The 16,641-nt window shown below is 43.8% G+C and overlaps 1 protein-coding gene across 1 annotated transcript in view; it reads left to right on the top strand.

Moving 5' to 3' along the window:
* Nucleotides 1-16,641, top strand: part of AFF3 (ALF transcription elongation factor 3) — a 327,940-nt gene that overhangs the window by 236,617 nt on the left and 74,682 nt on the right. Inside the window, exons 8-9 of the mRNA XM_049834235.1 lie at nucleotides 216-267; nucleotides 14,787-14,827. Coding sequence (XP_049690192.1) covers nucleotides 216-267; nucleotides 14,787-14,827 — 93 coding nt within the window. The remainder of the gene's footprint in view (nucleotides 1-215; nucleotides 268-14,786; nucleotides 14,828-16,641) is intronic.

The following is a 16,641-nucleotide window of genomic DNA, read 5'->3' on the forward strand; positions in this document are numbered from 1 at the left end:
TTTTCCCTTAGGCAGTAATAGTAGGAAATGAATTAAGAAGTTAGTTGATAGCAACTGGATAAGAAAAAATTACAGTGTGTCACATCTACAGAGTTATTGGGATGAAATATATTTTCTTTCTATTTAAATTATTAAATGTTTACAGTAGCTGAGAGAAAACATCAGATCTAAAGCATTTTGGTAAATTATAATTTATTCTACTGCTTGCTTTCCAGAATGCTAGAAGATGACCTCAAGTTAAGCAGCGACGAAGAAGAGAATGACCAGGTAAGAACCAGACAACTAACATGTCACTTGTAGCATGTTTCATGTCGAGACTGAGCTCTTGTGAATATTTTGCTAATGCTTTTTCAAAACATACATAAAGGTTATCAAAATACACGGCAGTACTGTAACTGGAGTAACAGATGTTGCTGCTCGGAGCCAGCCCGTGTGTGCTAACTGCTGCATTGGTGGGGAACGGTCTGCAGTGCTCTTGATTTATTACCTTGATGTGACCCAGAAGGTTTTTGTATCAGTCTCCTTCTGATTGGATTTTGTTTTGTTTTAAAAAGCGGCCAAGGAGGGGAGAAACAGGAATTGTGGATTAAGGGTTCAGGCCAAACTTTGCAATCATGAGCTGGCCCTAGGGATGAGCCACTGGGCTGCTTATTACGTCTTACCTGCCTAGAGCCTCGCTGGCATCCCCCCAGCCCTCGCCTCTCCTCTGAGCATTTTCGGTCCTGTCTCTGTGTGGCCCATGCATGGTAAGAAAGCTAAGGACAGCTGAGAGAAAGCCTTGGCTGTGCGTTTTGTTCACTCCATAACACAGCAATTAGGGCATTTGCCTGGGTTTTAACGACGCCAAACTACCTGACTAGGAGCAGATATGTCAGCCAAAGTTTTCCATGTGTGAGGACAGCTGGGTTTTGTTGGTGGGGGGAGGTGTCTCCCAGTTTTTCCTTAAAACATTGCTGTGTTTTGTCTAAATAATTAAGTACTCCCTAGAATAGGGCTGGATCTTGACTTTCCCATGGCTGGCTGAGTGCCTTGTTGCCAAGCAGTGCTATGCCATGCTCTCTCCTTCTCAGTGTACTGACATGGGTGTTTTGGTTGGGGATGAGAGGGCAAGAGCCACTTCCCTTCCTTCTTGCACTAAAATGCATGTCCCGTGCCTTCACTGGTGCATATGAGGGCAGTACTGCCCCTGGTTGCATCTCACAGATGGATCCAGAGCTGTATATAACATGGTTTTCAAATGTGATTATTTCAGTCAAGTGTAACTGGAGCTATGTAGACTTCTGAAATTCAGGATCTTAGACAAATAATTCTAGGTATGTAGGCATGAAGCTTTTCCAGGGTTTTCTTTAACTCTTGTTATTAGAAGTCTCTATTTTACAACATATTCCAAGCAACAGGTAAATCAAAACCTCTTAATATTTATACTAAACTATGATTTCATCTATTTTGAGCAAAGCTTCTTGGTGTTAAGAAGATTCAGCACATAGATTCAATTATCTACATATTTATACAATTTCTTTTTGTTTAATGTATTTCATCCTGAAACACTTCACATTTAATTACTCTTCCTGCTCGTCTAGATAGTTTAAAATACAGCACATAGACAGCATAGGGCAAAGTAAATTGAGGGACGGAAGGGATGTCTGAAGAATAACAATAGCACATGGAGGTGCTGTGGTACTTGCAGCAAGGGGCTGGGTGGGAAGGGAAGGGGGAGCCAGTGGTCAGGAAAAATGGTTTGTCCTTCAGGTAGGAAGGGAGATGGGATCCCACGTAATGGATGTCAGTGTGGAACAGGCAGAGAAAGTGAGCTGAAATTCTAGTTTGCTTCATAACAAGCGGAAAAGGACACGGGAAAGTGTATATTGTGCACGAGATAAAAAAACATGAGTAGTTTTAGGCAGAGAAGGGATTGTGGAAAAGTACTGCCGTGCACAGATGGCACCTTTGCTTTAGCACTACCACTTAACAACTGTTAGCATCTTTCATGCGCCTGGATTGCTCAGTATTATGTGTGCTACGCGAGGTCTTCGTTCAGTAACCAGAGCTTTAAGGTACAGCTGATACAGCCTGGGTCTTTCACGTCGGTCCTCGAACAAGCTCTACAGAGCCAAGACAGAGTTTGCCACCCGCGCAGCAATGAGCAGAGCTGAGATCCCATTACTCATTTCTAATCGTCACAGGCCCTAGTGTGAGCAACCTTTGGCAATTACTTTGTGATTTAGGCTCCTTTCCTAGTCACATTTTTTTCTAACTTGACTGTACAGATAAAAATCTCCTGGAGGCACAGACTGGCTCCTGCTATATGAAATGCTTTGCAGAACCTCAGCTGAGACCTGCAGGTTTGCTTAACGAACAATCCTAAGTAAACATGCCTGCTGGATAAACAGAACACTATGTTTCCATCTACCTAGCAGGAAAAAGGCCCAAAAAAGAATAACACAGAACTCCTCTGCCAATAAATGCACAGATTACAACATGGATCTGTGTCTAAATGTCAGTGGGAGAACCCATTTCCTTTTACTTCCTAATTCTGAGGCTCTTTAATCTCAGATCTCCTCCTGAGCTTGAGAACAGGAAATAAAGAAATCAACGATGAAGAAATAGGAACAGTATATGAGTGATTCCCAGATACTCCTTGTGTCATCAATTAACCTTTGAGCAATCAGACTCACTTAAGTAGTCCAATTTCTCAACGAGCTGAAGACGAGCTGTACAAGAACCATGAAGCTTTTCATTTTGCTAACTTCTAAACGGGGACCTTTAGGGGAAATACTTTGAAAACTTGGGAGATTTCTGCATTTGCGTCTGAAATCACCGAGCAGCGAACAGAAAGTTTCTGAAGCAGTGCAAAGAGGGACAGGTGCTTCTGCACTCCCAGGGCTGGCATTTGGAGGGCTGTGACTGACCCAGGGAATGTGAGCCATGGATGAGGGAGGCCAAATGCAAGACAGAGACATGATTAAGAGCTTCGGGACCGGCAGCGGGCAAGGCATTCCCAACCCTTCCCTCCGCGCCAGCAATTAAGGTAGTGAGATTCACAGACCCAGGAGAGGCAAAAGAGGCTGGGTTTGAGCTGAGTGTGTGTGCACCCATAGTAATTACATTATCCACACATATTAGTCTCTTAATTTTAATTACATAAATGTATTTTTCCTCTTTAATGAGCATAGTTTATCCATTTAAACTGATCGTTTCAATTTTACAGGCAGTGATCACAGGATCTAATATGCAGGGGGAAAATTTCCTGTTGGCATATTTTACATCATGCAGATTGAAGAAAATATACTTTTTAATCCCCAATCAATATCTGAAGAGCATGCAATTAACAGATACCAAGGTAGTTAACATAAATCTGCAAGTTAAAGAGCCAATTCATTTTGATTTATAACACATAGAGTAATAATTTCATCATCGTCTCTCCCAGAAAGCATCTGAAGCTTTGTAGCATGAAGATGTCAAAATTGTACTTAAGATTGTTCGGAGTACTGAATTGTAGTGGTTATTGCCTTTTGGTTCCTTGAAGTGTGGCATAGCACATGAAACAGTCCCCATTATAATACCCTGCTCTTCTCCGTAGAGGTCACTGGATAACTTAAATCAGTCTTGGGTGAAATATTAAAAGGAGATTGTCAATTGTAATATGAACAATTCTCTTTTTTTTCCCTCTACTTGTCCTTTTACAATATGAAAATTTTGTAATAGAAAGTAGTTCCTTTAAGGGGAAAAAGATCCCTGGCATCATTTGTGCAATTCACGTCAATCAATAGCCAAATAAATTAACTGACTGCTACGCATACATGGAATAATAATCTAACATATTTTTGCAACCCAAGTCTGCTTCCTTGTGTGCATTTTTTTCTGCGCGGGATCAGGTTGGTTGCCGCTGAAGTTTTGTGGCTGTGAAAATTTATTACCCACAGAGTCAATCTGCATTCTGGCTGCCAAGTCTGAATAAATAGAGTCATTGTGCTTGTCTGGAATATGTAACCAAAGTTCATCGAGTCAGCTTGACTTTCACATCCCATGGGATTCATAAAAGCCAACACCCTGGTATGTGCTCTTGATTCCTGCCAAAATTTTGCAAAATTGTATAAACAGAAGTTGAAGAAGCAATCAGAACGCACTCCCAGGGACATGGCTCCACACTCCAGCCCCTGCTGTATCTCGAAAGGAAAGACCCAACTTTAGTACTTTTTTTTTTTTTTCTTTTCTTCAATAATCGTAAGACTATCCCCCTGCGGCAGCAGGTACATGCAGGGGCTGAAGACACCCTCTGCACACAGTGCACGGGGAGGCAGCGAACAGTCCTCTCAGGTTCATTAATTTTACTCATGTGCCCTGCACCAAAGGAGGAGGGAAGGCAGCGTTTGCCTGCAAGTGGCTGACCTCCTTAAGAGGGGACAGGGACATGCTGGCCCTGCAGGGTCTGAGCGGTGTGAGCAAAACCGGCCGCTCCGCAGGCCAGCCAAGACAAACAGAAAGCCACGTCCCTGCACGGGAGACCTCGGGGGAAGAGCCGCCTTGAGAAAGTTCACCAGGAACAGCTTCGGCGCGGTAAAATAAAAGTCTCGGCAGCCTGGTCTGGCTCGCCACCCAGATCCCCACAGGGTGACGGCAGCCCACCCGGCCCAGTGCCACCCTGGAGGACCCATCCATGCTCCAGCATCACCCTGGATACGGCTGAGCCGGAAAACGATGCTAATTCAAGTTAACACCTGTAGCTCCAGTGGAGACGTGTGTGCCTATGTTTCCTCCCTGTCACGGATATGCTGAGGGATGCCAGCACTGGAAATGCATCTTTCTGGCAGGACTGTCTGCAGTGTAGGCGTTTAGGACCAGCCAAATCCATCCTGTTGTTGCAAGAGGACAAAAGTCTATCTACGTAGTCAATGGCAATTGGTGTGGCCATGTCCCTATGTAAACAGCATTTAGGAAATTATCCATTTTTTTAAGTCATAAAATCATGTTTCATTTCTTCAGTGGTAGCCAGAAACAAGTGAGAAAGAAAGTATGTAAAAATAATCTTTTTAATAATGTGTAGCACTTTTCCCTCTCACTTCTGGATGTGGACTAACAAATGAACAAAAACACTAAAATTATCCTGAAATGAAGGGTCATGCATCCTCCTTCTTCCAGAAGGAATAGTTTTTTAGTAGAGTCTTTATAAGCACTACTTCTGCATATGAAATGTAATATTCTAGCTGATTTGAAGCCATCTGTAAGGAATTTTGAAACAAATTGAAAAAGGGGCAAAGCAGATACAAGCTTTCCTTCCATAAGACCTCCTCTGTTAGCACGGCACTTTCTGAAGTCGAAGATCAGCCAAGCAGAGTGCAGAGTCAGGCACGTCTAGAGAGAAGAGTTATATCGGGAAAATTATAACACGCCACTGCATAGCCATGTTCATCATTAGAACTATTTTTAGGCAGTGCTAATTGCATTCACATATGCCATGTCCAAATATTTTAACCACATTAAATCATTTTAGTGTTGTGCTCCCTTTTATTCACCTCTTCATCAGTGCAATACTTGATGCTTGATCAGAAGGGAAAATGAGTGAAAAAGGAGATGAGAACACTCAGCCCTGGGAAAAAAAGCACAGAGCCTGCATCATTGCTGCAAATGAATTTCTCTCTAAAAAAAATGCCCTGATAAACTTGGGGAAAAAAATATCTTTCTGATGAGAAGTTTCTCATTCCACTGAGCACAGGAAACTTATTACATGAAGTCTGGCCACATGCGAGTCTGACTGCAACCAAAACTGCACAAAGCAGAGATAAGCAAAAGTGGAAAAATTAAGTTTTGGGTTAAGGAATAGCTGGAACTTCAGGTGGTTTTGTACTTAATCCAAAGGCTCTGCTCAGCCCTCTGTCACTATAACGTGAGTGCTTTTTTAGACCAGAGGAATAGCCACAGTAAGAGCCTTACTTAACTCGGGTAAGTCCATTATTTCCTGTGTATTAGAGAAGCAATCCTTTTGGTATCCAACTCAACTAAAATCCAGAGTAAGATTTAAGCCAGCTGAGCCAAGCTTTTTTTTTTGTGGTTTGCCAGCTCTGATTTTAAAATCTCTGTGACATCTAAATTTGCACTTCCACAAGGCATGACAAGAAGACCAAGATTGCCTCACTGAAACTGTCAGATGAAACAAAATAAGAGCTCAGTCTTGCCCTGCCAAACTTGGCTCACATCACTGCCTATCTTACAAAATCAGATTCAATGTCTGGCATGCAATGGCAGGCAGGATCAAGCTCTAAATTTGAATGCCACCACCATGAATGACAGTGAAAAAGGCTAGAGATCAGATTGGCTCTTGGACATGCACAAAATTTGGGAAAATTCAAACAACGCACTCTGATCTCCATGCTCCTCAGAAGCAAACCTCTAAAGATAGACTGGAAAATAAACTTAAAATACAAGGGCATCTTCCTTGTCTCTTCGTGTGGATGCCGTGACTACGCTGAGTTTTAGCTCTAGTAAATCTCCAAAACCTGCCCTTTTCCACTGGTATCGCCTTTTTCCAAGTCTAACAGTTTCTCTCTGTCTCTACTGTAACTTCCCTAACCCCACCTTCTTGAAACCTTTGGTTGGTGGTTTTTCCCCTTGTGAACTGGAAGTACCGTACGAATGTCTGTTTTAACTGGTGTGGCAACATGTCCTGATGCAATCAATTCAGCAGTGTCGGCTAATTTAGGGTATAAAGAAGGATTAGGCCCCACATGTCCAGGCTGGCTTTCCTTCGACCCTGTCTCCTGTGAGCCCTTCATCCCACGTGCTGCTCCTCCTGCCGCAGAGAGCCCTGGCTGAAGCCGGCCACCCTCCCTGGGTCTTTGCCCCGCTCAAGCGTGGCCACGACGCATCTGTTTGCCTTCAGGCAAGTTCATTCCAGCGTGCCTGTAAGAGAACGGTTAAATAACCGGCAGTCACAAATAATTTAGAGCACAAATTAGTGTCGTTTGTAATATTGCAGCTATTAAAAGCTGTAAGAGGAGAACATACCCCGCTCGCATCTCTCTCACACACATGCGCGCACTCGTGCACGCACACGAACACAGTCCCAGTCCCTCCAGGAGCTGCCTGTTGCTCTCTGCAAGGCGGAATGTCAAGTTCGCTCCCCTTGGCCATTCAGCTCAGGCTGGGGTGGTGTCAGCGTCAGGAGCTGTGTTGAAGGAGACGTGGCGCACAGAGATGGATGACAGCAGAAACAGAGAAAGAGGCAGCTGAGAGCATGTCAGAAAACAAAAGGAACATGAAAAGGGAAAGGGATTAAGGGAATAAAAAAGAAATGAATGAAGAAAATAAATTGGGGGGAAAAAGGACATTATGTAGGGAGTAACAGCTGTACGAGAACATGATGAGAAATAAGGAAAAAGACCCAGCAGCCAATCCGTCAAAACTAGCATTTAAGAAAAAGGACTGGGGAACCATTGCTACAATTTCTTCTGCATCTAGGATGCAATCTCTCTCCTTTGAAGTCAACGGGAGTTTAGCCGCTGATTTCAATCAACTTAGGATGTTATCCCCCATCTTCTTTTTTATTTCCTAGCACAATCCAAGCAGATACTTGGGTAGTAGCAAATGCATCATAGTCGATTGGCATAGCACCTCCCTGGGCAGAGTTACCACCATTTGGGGAATGCAGGCTTGTATTTCCCCTATTTTCACATATACGGGCTTTTAGAAAAATTCTACTTTAATTTCTGAGCTTTCAAACTTCCCAGTAAATCTTGTAAATCTTGTGGCACAAAACTGACATTTTTTGCCTGCCGTATCCTAAGTGTCAGCAGCACTTCAACCAAGTTACTATTTCCTGGATAAGGCGACTACTTCTGTAGAGACAGAGGAGTTTTTTCCAAGGTGACCACTGCTTCGCTTGCAATGACTGAGACCTTCCTCCAGTGTCACTGAAAATTAACCATTTTATTAATGTAAAGTACCAAGGACTTTCCTTTTGCTCGTCTCCACTGAAAAAGATTGAAGTTAACTCATCTGCGCTGAAAGCCTGCATCATTGTTGGGGCCAGACTGCAGGAGAAATCTGAACAGATGCAGGACAGAAGATTCAACATTTAGAGATACATAAAGTTCTCTGTATGGTTAATACCCATGCTGATTATACAGCAATTTGGAGATCCAAATCACTTAACAAGTATTAACTACTTAATACAATGCCCCTGAGAGGTATTTAGGTAGAGCTAAGCAAGAATTATTATCTCTGTAGAATTGACAGGGAGACTGAGACTGAGATGTGGCTTGTTTGAAGCCACATGGCAAGTCAGCTGCAAAGCCAGGATTAGCGCTTGGGTCTTTCACTCCCAGGTGCCATGTTCAAGTCACTAGATTGTGCTGCCCCTGAAGATTAATAAGGATTAATGGACAAAGGAGAGGAGAAAGAACAATGTACACCAGAAATATAATAATGAAACTCCAGGGTGAGAAATGAATACTGAGGTGTTGAAAGGCCTGGAGAAATCATGAAATCCAGAAAGGGTTTTATAGTTTCTTAAAAGATGTGGTTCTGATGATAACCAACTCCAAAAGGGGAAGGAAGGGAGACCCTTTTAATTCTTACAGCCTGTAAATCTTAAATAAATATCAACTGGACAGTGAAAATCACATTCACACATTTATATTGCAAATTTACAGAGAAACACTCAAGCTGCAGATTACAAATGATTTTAAATCCCTCAGAAATCCACATTGGAAAGCAATCCTCAAACGAAGCGCCTAGGAACAGTGAGGAGTACAGAATAATGCAGTGAGAGAAGGCACGTTAGGAATCACTAACGATAAATTGACTGACCTGAGCATCTCGGACAACTTCTTGTGGCCACAAAACATTCACAGGCATCTAAACAGGGCAAGTCTGTAGGTACGAGAGGGTTTCATTACCTCTGTTTTGAGCCCTGATGAGAGCATCATTGCAACCCTGTGCAGCTCTGCACTTTTCAAGGAAAACTGAAGAGGGTTTCAAGACGAGGGAGAAGGATGCCAAACAGGTTTGGAAAACATGCCTTGGAGTGAAAGGTATCGACGCAATGAACTGAGCTTGTCCGGAGCAGGGCTGGTGGCTGCCTTGATCACGGTCTGTAAACACCTGCACAGGGAGAGGAGCTGTGAGGCTGGAAGGCAGCTTCATCTCACAGGCAAAGGTATAAAGTCTAGCACAAGAACGTGCCTATAAACAGTTGGACTAAACTCACATCTTAACACAGAAGGTGAAAAACTGTGTTTGTGGCTGGACTGCGGTGGGTTCACCATAAGAGGATTATCCAGAAGTTTTGCTCTAGGTCCACAACAGCTCCCAGATCTGAAGCAGAAAAAAAGCTCTAGAGCCCTGTGGCCCAAGTTATGGGATGCAGTCAGGTTGTGCCCTTCACAAAGTTTTATTCCTGGCTTCACTGGTTTAGGAATAAACTGCATTTAAGCTAAAAACAAACAAAACCTTTGGAAATTAAAACAGAATCAACATGGAAGACATACGAAGAGTGAAACGTGAAGGATGACAGATATAAAAGTATTTGTTCTGGTCTGGTTCCCAAATGGCAGTATATAGTAGTGACATCTTTCCTTAATCCTGGCTTGGAGAAAGTGCATCTACAGCTCACTAACTGCAGTCCAATACAGGGTGACATCCAGCAGTCTGGGTGGTTGCTAATACTGGAGATGCTGACTTAGAGCATAAATGGTTCACTGCACAGTTCCAGGGCAACACCTACCACCCAAGGAAGACAAAGAAGATGCTCTGGAAGCAATGCAATTTACTCATGCACAGGTAGTACATACATTTCACCAAAGAAATGGTTCAAATTCTCACCTTGCGTACACCTGCGCCATCTCAGTGAAGTCTCTGGTATAGTATAACTGGTGTAACTCCATACAATTGCTGTAACTGAGCTCTCTCGTGATAACAGCGATTAATCCACAGGACAGGAAAAATGGAAAGCAAAATGTCTGAATCTGCCAATGGTCAATTCATTGGCTGTTATTTACCAAAGTGTGCTGTGAGTGAGGTATAGGAAAATGCATCCACACTCAGCCTGCAGTGCCTCCAAGACACTCTTCCAAGCCCATCAGAACATTGTTTGGTAGTTCTTATTTGCTTCTTATCCAAAAACGCTTGCAAGCCCAGCAGTTTATGAAGCAATTCTGTTCCAAACAGATTTTAAAAAAGAAAAGGAAAAAAAGAAAGGTGGGGAGGGGGGCCGGATTTCTGGGGACCACTCCTAACACTCCTGTATCTCCAGCTCAATAGCTGTATTCAACCCGTTGTGCTCACTGCTCAGTCCCAATTACAATGAAAGTATTTAATTTCCTCTTTGATTTCCCTTCAACAACAGATTGCAACTTGTGACACTTCAAGTAATTTTGGTAGCTCATTTAACACACGCTGAAACCTGAATATCTGCTGATTATGTTCCCAAGCTCTAGCTCATTGCAATAAAAGATGGAGAAAGGAGATGCAATCTCTGGAGATTGAGAACCTGAACATGATTACTCCTGGCTGAAAACTTGTTTTGTCCCAGTAGTCTTGGGGTACGGCTAGAATCTTTCGTGAATGATTAATGAACTATAGGCAGATCAATGAAACTGTGCCTTAAATGTATCTGTAACCAACTCAGATGGGGGTCGAAGAAGTCTAACCAGCCGGTATGGTGTAATTTGCAACTCTTGATGTAGTGAAACAGAGAAATTCATCTCATTTACTGTGGCTGGTTCCTCTAGCCCATGTACCTGAGTCACCTAAGTGATTTTTTTTTTTTTCCCTTCCCTGCTTCCTACTCAGCATTAAAGTTATTATGCGGTGGGCTGGCCTCCAATGTCTGTGTTCATATGGAGAAGAACCTTCCTCCAGCAGTAACCCCACTGATTCCAAGAACTGAAAACCCAGGATTATACTCATTACTGGTGAACACGCTCAATCACTTATCAAGAGAATATTAAGCTTCCCATAAAGCACTTTTTAGTGGTAAAACTTGGAGATCTTTAAATTCCGTCAGCAATATCAAACTTCAAAATTATTTCTTATCCCTAATTTCTATAACCAGCATACTCACTTTCAGGAATAATAAAGGCTGTAGAACATATTCTCATCTTTCTTGATGGATGACTACTTGGCCTCAGTAAAGTTGTTAGCGATGTAAAATAAAATGCAAATTAAATAGCACAATCAAAATCAAGCTATTAAAAAAAATAGGCAGGCAGGCAGTATATGATACTAAGTACCACCCTTTTGCTTACATTGTTACGTACATAATACCAGCATATTAGAAACATAATAAATCACAGAAAGCTGTTTCCATAGCTGGGAGTTTCTCAAACTATGGGTCATGACTCTCCTTGGGGATCCAAGAATAAGTTTGAATGGGGTCACAAAAAAACTGTTAGTGAGAAGCAAGGGCAGATATTTCCCCCTAAGTTGAGCAGCCCAGTCCTCTAGCAGGGGAACAAGAGAGCAGACTGTAATTAGTGGCTGCAAGTATTTATACTTGCTAGGGAACTGCTAACTACCTTTAATTACAACAGCTCACTTTCTCCAGGAGAGGGGAGCAATATAGGCTCGAATTAAAATTGCCGGATAGCTGCAAACTGCCTTTCATTGCAGGCAATAGATCTGTTTCTCCAGGGAGGAAGAATAAACTTGTGACTGGATCTTATTCCCCCATCATTTAGAAATGGGGCCATTACCAACTTAGGGGGTCACACAAATATGCAATCAAACACGGTCGTATTTTCACAGTGTAAGAAAAAAATCAATAGTCTTATTTACAGAATGTGCGACCACCAAGCAAAGAGCGAAGTACCCCATGCAATCTGCATTGCATCCTGGTGAAGAAGGACGTTTATTAAAGGACTTAAAATGAGAGGCTAATTGAAAAAGTAGAATGATCTCACTGAAAAGCACTTGTACATTTCTCTCTGCTGCCCTGCCTGTCATCTGAACCCACTTTCTTGCCCAGAAGGGATCACCTTTTCAAAGCTGTCAGCAACTGGGTGTACCAAGATGGAAACTGAAGATTGCCGCTTGCGGCTGCAGTCCAGCACCACATGGCGTGGCTGGGTTAGCACACCAAACAGGTCAAGGCAAGAGTCCTTTTCTCTTCCCTCTTGAAGGCAGCTTTCATTGAGACTGGAAGAGAAAGTATCCAGGTCTTCTCCCTCTCTCAAAATTAGGGATTTTAGGGAAATACAAGAGTGATATGTACCCCACATCCCCATGTTATGGGCTTTTAGTGTCACCAAAGTCCATGTTTTCTTTCTTGAGGTCTCTGTAACGGCCATGAGGCCTGTGGCTACAGAGCAGCCTGTCTCCTTCAGTGCCTTCTGGCTACTGCAGCCACCGTGTTACCCTGCTCCAGGAGTGCTCTGCAGCTCCCCAGAAGGGGATGAGAGCGATGTCAGGTGAAAGTGACATGTCACTGGTGGACGTGCCCTTATCTTAGCAGCAAAGGTCTCTGCTGCATGCTGCCCTCACGGTCCCCTTCCCATTCTCACACCGCATCCTGCGATGTTGACACCCTCTCCCTGGGGAAGCAGCTCAGAAAAGGGACCCAGGTTGCAAAGAACCTAGGGAAAAAGAAAGAAAAGGGGGAGAAAAGGAGAGGGAAAAAACAAAAAGAAGGAAAAGTGTTGGTTTTCAGCTGGATCAGTTTCCCAACCTGTTGAATTGCGCAACCACATGAGCACTTGTGGTGACCTGAGCCAAGGGTGGGAAACTTTACAAGTGGCTTGAGCAGCACTGCCATGTAGTGGCTGCTTCTGAGGGAAAGTCTAGCCCTGGCTGCTGATGGGAGAGAAGGAGAGGTGACCTGAATGGTGTCTACACAACTTGGCCACGGAAAAGGGCTCTGATAGTGAGACAAGGCTCCTGAGTTTTGCAGGCAAAGGCATAAGAGGGCGCAGGCCTCAGCATCGAAGCTGGGCAGCTTGAAACTCAAAATGGATATACCTTCCTGCTAGTGAGGGTGGTCAGGCATGGGAGGAGATGAACTTGCGTTGGCCTGGGGCATTAAAGAGGAGATTAAGCTGTAAGACATTCTTAAACCCAAGCGTTGGGTCTCTCCTGCATTTGTGTGCAAGAAGTGAGATGAAATTGTCATAATGAGCCCATTGCAGAGGAACGAATAAAAACGGTGCCAGCCCACTGGACCGGAGAGTGGCTGCTCCCCTTAAAGCCTGCCCCGTACCCAGTGGCCTGGATTGCACTGTATCCAAAGGGCATGCGAATAGAATGACGTACTGGAGACAGTAAGGAATATCAAGACTGTCCATATTATTTTCCTAGCACTAAAATCAGCATGTTCATGCCATGAGCATACTCTCACTGAGCTGCTGAGACTTTCCCAGCCCTTCCCACGGCTTCTCTGCCCACTGCAGAAAGTCAACACTGGAGGAGAAAAACCCTCCTGTGAGACATGACACTTTGTCTGCTGACAATTTGGTGTGTGATACACGGGAAACTACTTCTTCCCAGGGAACCCAGGAGGCACAAGTTATTCCAGAAAGTTCAGAAATCCTGCTTCCAAAATCTAGTAGAAACTCTTCCCAAAGTGTTTCTGCACTCCTTTCAGATCTGCAGCGATCTGCTCAGGGGATCTTTTCACACCTTTCTGTGAAATGCTCCATAACTGCAAATGCAAGTCAGGTTTTATCAAGTTTTTCTTTGCAGCCTGTCAGCAGCATTCTGACTAGCCAGAAGGGTTACCTCCATGCTCTCTGGTGCTGAGCAGCATACCTGCAAGCCATGTGGCTTGTTCAGGAATAGGGATGCAGCCCCCAGCAGCCTGAGAAGCCAGGGAGAATGGTTTCAAAACATATTTACTGGTAACTGCAAAGAGAAAATTGATGTTTAATTCCCTGCCCTTTGACTGTCCATACTGCTTAGCCTTGTACCCCTTCCGTGCCAGGTGAGGCACAGCCTGGACAAGTACGGCTTGGAAGGGGATGCACTGGGCAGCTCCAAGTAGAATGGAGGCTTTAAAGTAGATTTTCAAAACATTATGGATTTCATCTTTGCTTAGGAGCTGGTTACTGTGCCAAAGCTATGAATCACACCACTTGAAGTGATTGAAAGAGGGGAAAGAATAATAATAATAAAGTGGCAAACTAGCTCAGGGATAGGCTTGGGAGTCCTATTAAACTTGATAGGCTACAATTTCTATTCCCAGACCTGCTGGTTAACACAAGAACAAGCACCATGCTTCCCCACCCCATCCAAAGTGTTGTACTAGGCAAAAACTGAGGAGCAAACCAGCAACAGGTCAATCCTGTACTGTGTAGTCAAAAGTTGCCAGCAGATTAACGTGGCAGCGCTCATGAAAAGTCTGCAGCAGCTCTGGCAAGCTTTGCAAAATTTATATTTATAGCTACGGGTTTCATCGCAAAAGGAACCAAATACGTGATGTTTGTTTCTGTGGAAGAATGGGAGGAGACTAATGGTAAAGGAGAGGGAGTGGGAGTGTGGAAACGGGGAGAGGGGAAGGCAGAGAACCGAGCCCTGCTGAGTTTTCAGGGACCCGCAGAAAAAAATCATCTAGAGTAGTTCAGACCTCAAATACTGTGCGGTGCTTTGACAATCTTCTGGTTTATGGCATACTTAACAAAGTGTTCTTACATTTACTAGGCTGGAATGTCCATTTGACTATAGACTCTCTGCTACTTTGCTCGTACTTTAACATTTTGGACACGTGACAAAAATGTGTGTAACGCATTTTTTAAAGTGTTGATTGTGCTCGTAATTTTCAAGTCAGAATATAAAATAAACATCTCTGCCCTTTCTTCCAGCAGGCAGCACAGAGATCTGCTCTCCGCGTTCTATCTGACAGGTACATTTTGTCATTTTTATGAACTATAAATTGCTTTATGAAACGTTGAGCCCTATTTATTGTGGCATATAACTCATAATCGGATTTTGTCCCCAAAGTATCTGTGAACTGGGATGTTAAACATTTTGCATGCTTGGATTTGTCATGCATGTGTAGAGTTTATTACTGCAAAAATCACAGTCTTGTTGTATTTCATACAGAGTATGCAGAATCCCTTGTTGTGATACCAAACGAGAGATAAGAAACTTACTGGAGAAGGCATGAATGATGCAGTAAAGTCTGAGCTTTAGAGTTTGCTGAGATATATCTGAGCTCATTTTTCAGCAATAAGTACTTCATTTATTCCGAGATGTTCTCTTCTGACTTTTTCCAAATCTTTTCCCTGGGAATTACTCTTCTTTTGATGAGATTCTCTGTACGTTTTATGCACAAAAACAATGCCCTTTTTTACCCCTTAAGTTTTGAGGGATTGGTATTTTGGAAGAATTTAATTCATTTTTTCACTACTTCTGGAACTGCAGCAGTGCTCCAGGCAGATAAGCAGGGGACCAAATCCTTAGACAGTGTTCAGGTTTTACTCAGCCCTTTTTCAAGCAAAAATCCATTAACTTCAATGGGAAACTTGCCCAAGTGAGGAATTCAGGATTTGGGCCATAGTAAATGTTATAGTTGGGCTGTAGGTCTGCACAGGTATTTACCTTAAATGACTTTTATGAAAGAGGATTGATTGAAATATAAGGTAGCTTTCTAAGATGGTCCTGATTTCTTTTCCAGTTTTGGGAACAGGGGGAGGGAAGGGGGAGGAGAGACTGTACATTTTAGTGCCTGTGAAAAAGAACTAGCAGATTTACATTTATCCACAAATGAGGTACTGTGTCATGCAGGCTGACACAGAGTAAATTTCCCCATGCCTTGTTGGCAGCCCCCTCTGCTCCGTCTGGCCCCCCGCCCCCCGCCTCCCTGGGAATAAGCAGTAATTGACTCTGGAAGCCAGCTCAGGCCAGGATTTCTCCAGAGCAGAGCCTGTCACTTAGGCTGAATTATATGTTGTGCATGGATGAATAACATTTCTCTCTGCTCAGGGGCTAAGACCGCCAAAATTATCGACCTTCCCCCTCCACCCAAGTTTCCAAACACCATTTTGTTTAGAATTTTTTTCACCCCCTTAAAGAAAAAAAATTCCCTGAGTGAAATGTATGGGATGCGGGTGAAACCGCTGATGTGGTTGTAGGGCACACAAGTATTTGCTGTAACTGGGACAAATGCAAAAAGAAAGAGGAGTCAGGCTCAGCGTTATGCCCCTCTCTCTGGAGGTGTGCAAGCTCGCCCCAAGGCAAAGCAGCTTTTGCACTTGGGGCGACAATACCGTGACCAAAGGAAACATGGGGAGAGGGGTCTCAGCATCCTTCCCCTGGGCTGAATGAGGAACATTCCTGCAGGAGTGCCCCTGGAGGTAGTTAATAAGCCCCAAACCCTGCAGTGCGCTTTCTGTCTCCCCTAGAAAGAAAAGTGGCAGTGATGGATAGATGGTCCCTACCTCCTCGGGGGTGGTGAGGGAGCTGGGCGCAGGCTGCCCTCATCCTCAGGGCAAAAGGGCTTAAATGTTGCCCGTCACACCTCGGATTTAGTATTTATGATCAGATATTCCCCTCTCTGCCCCTAAAAGCACGCCTGGCGATTACAGCTTTCCCACCTGCTCTGCAAACATTCTGCTGCCGGAGCACCCTGCTCCCCTCCTTCTGGAGGGGGTGCTGGGAAGGCCATGGGTGCACCCGGGGGGGGGTCTCTCTGCTGCCTGTAACCTCAGTGCAGTG

Source organism: Accipiter gentilis, chromosome 31 (assembly GCF_929443795.1).
Source record: "Accipiter gentilis chromosome 31, bAccGen1.1, whole genome shotgun sequence".
In the NCBI taxonomy this organism is placed as follows: Eukaryota; Metazoa; Chordata; class Aves; order Accipitriformes; family Accipitridae; genus Astur; species Astur gentilis.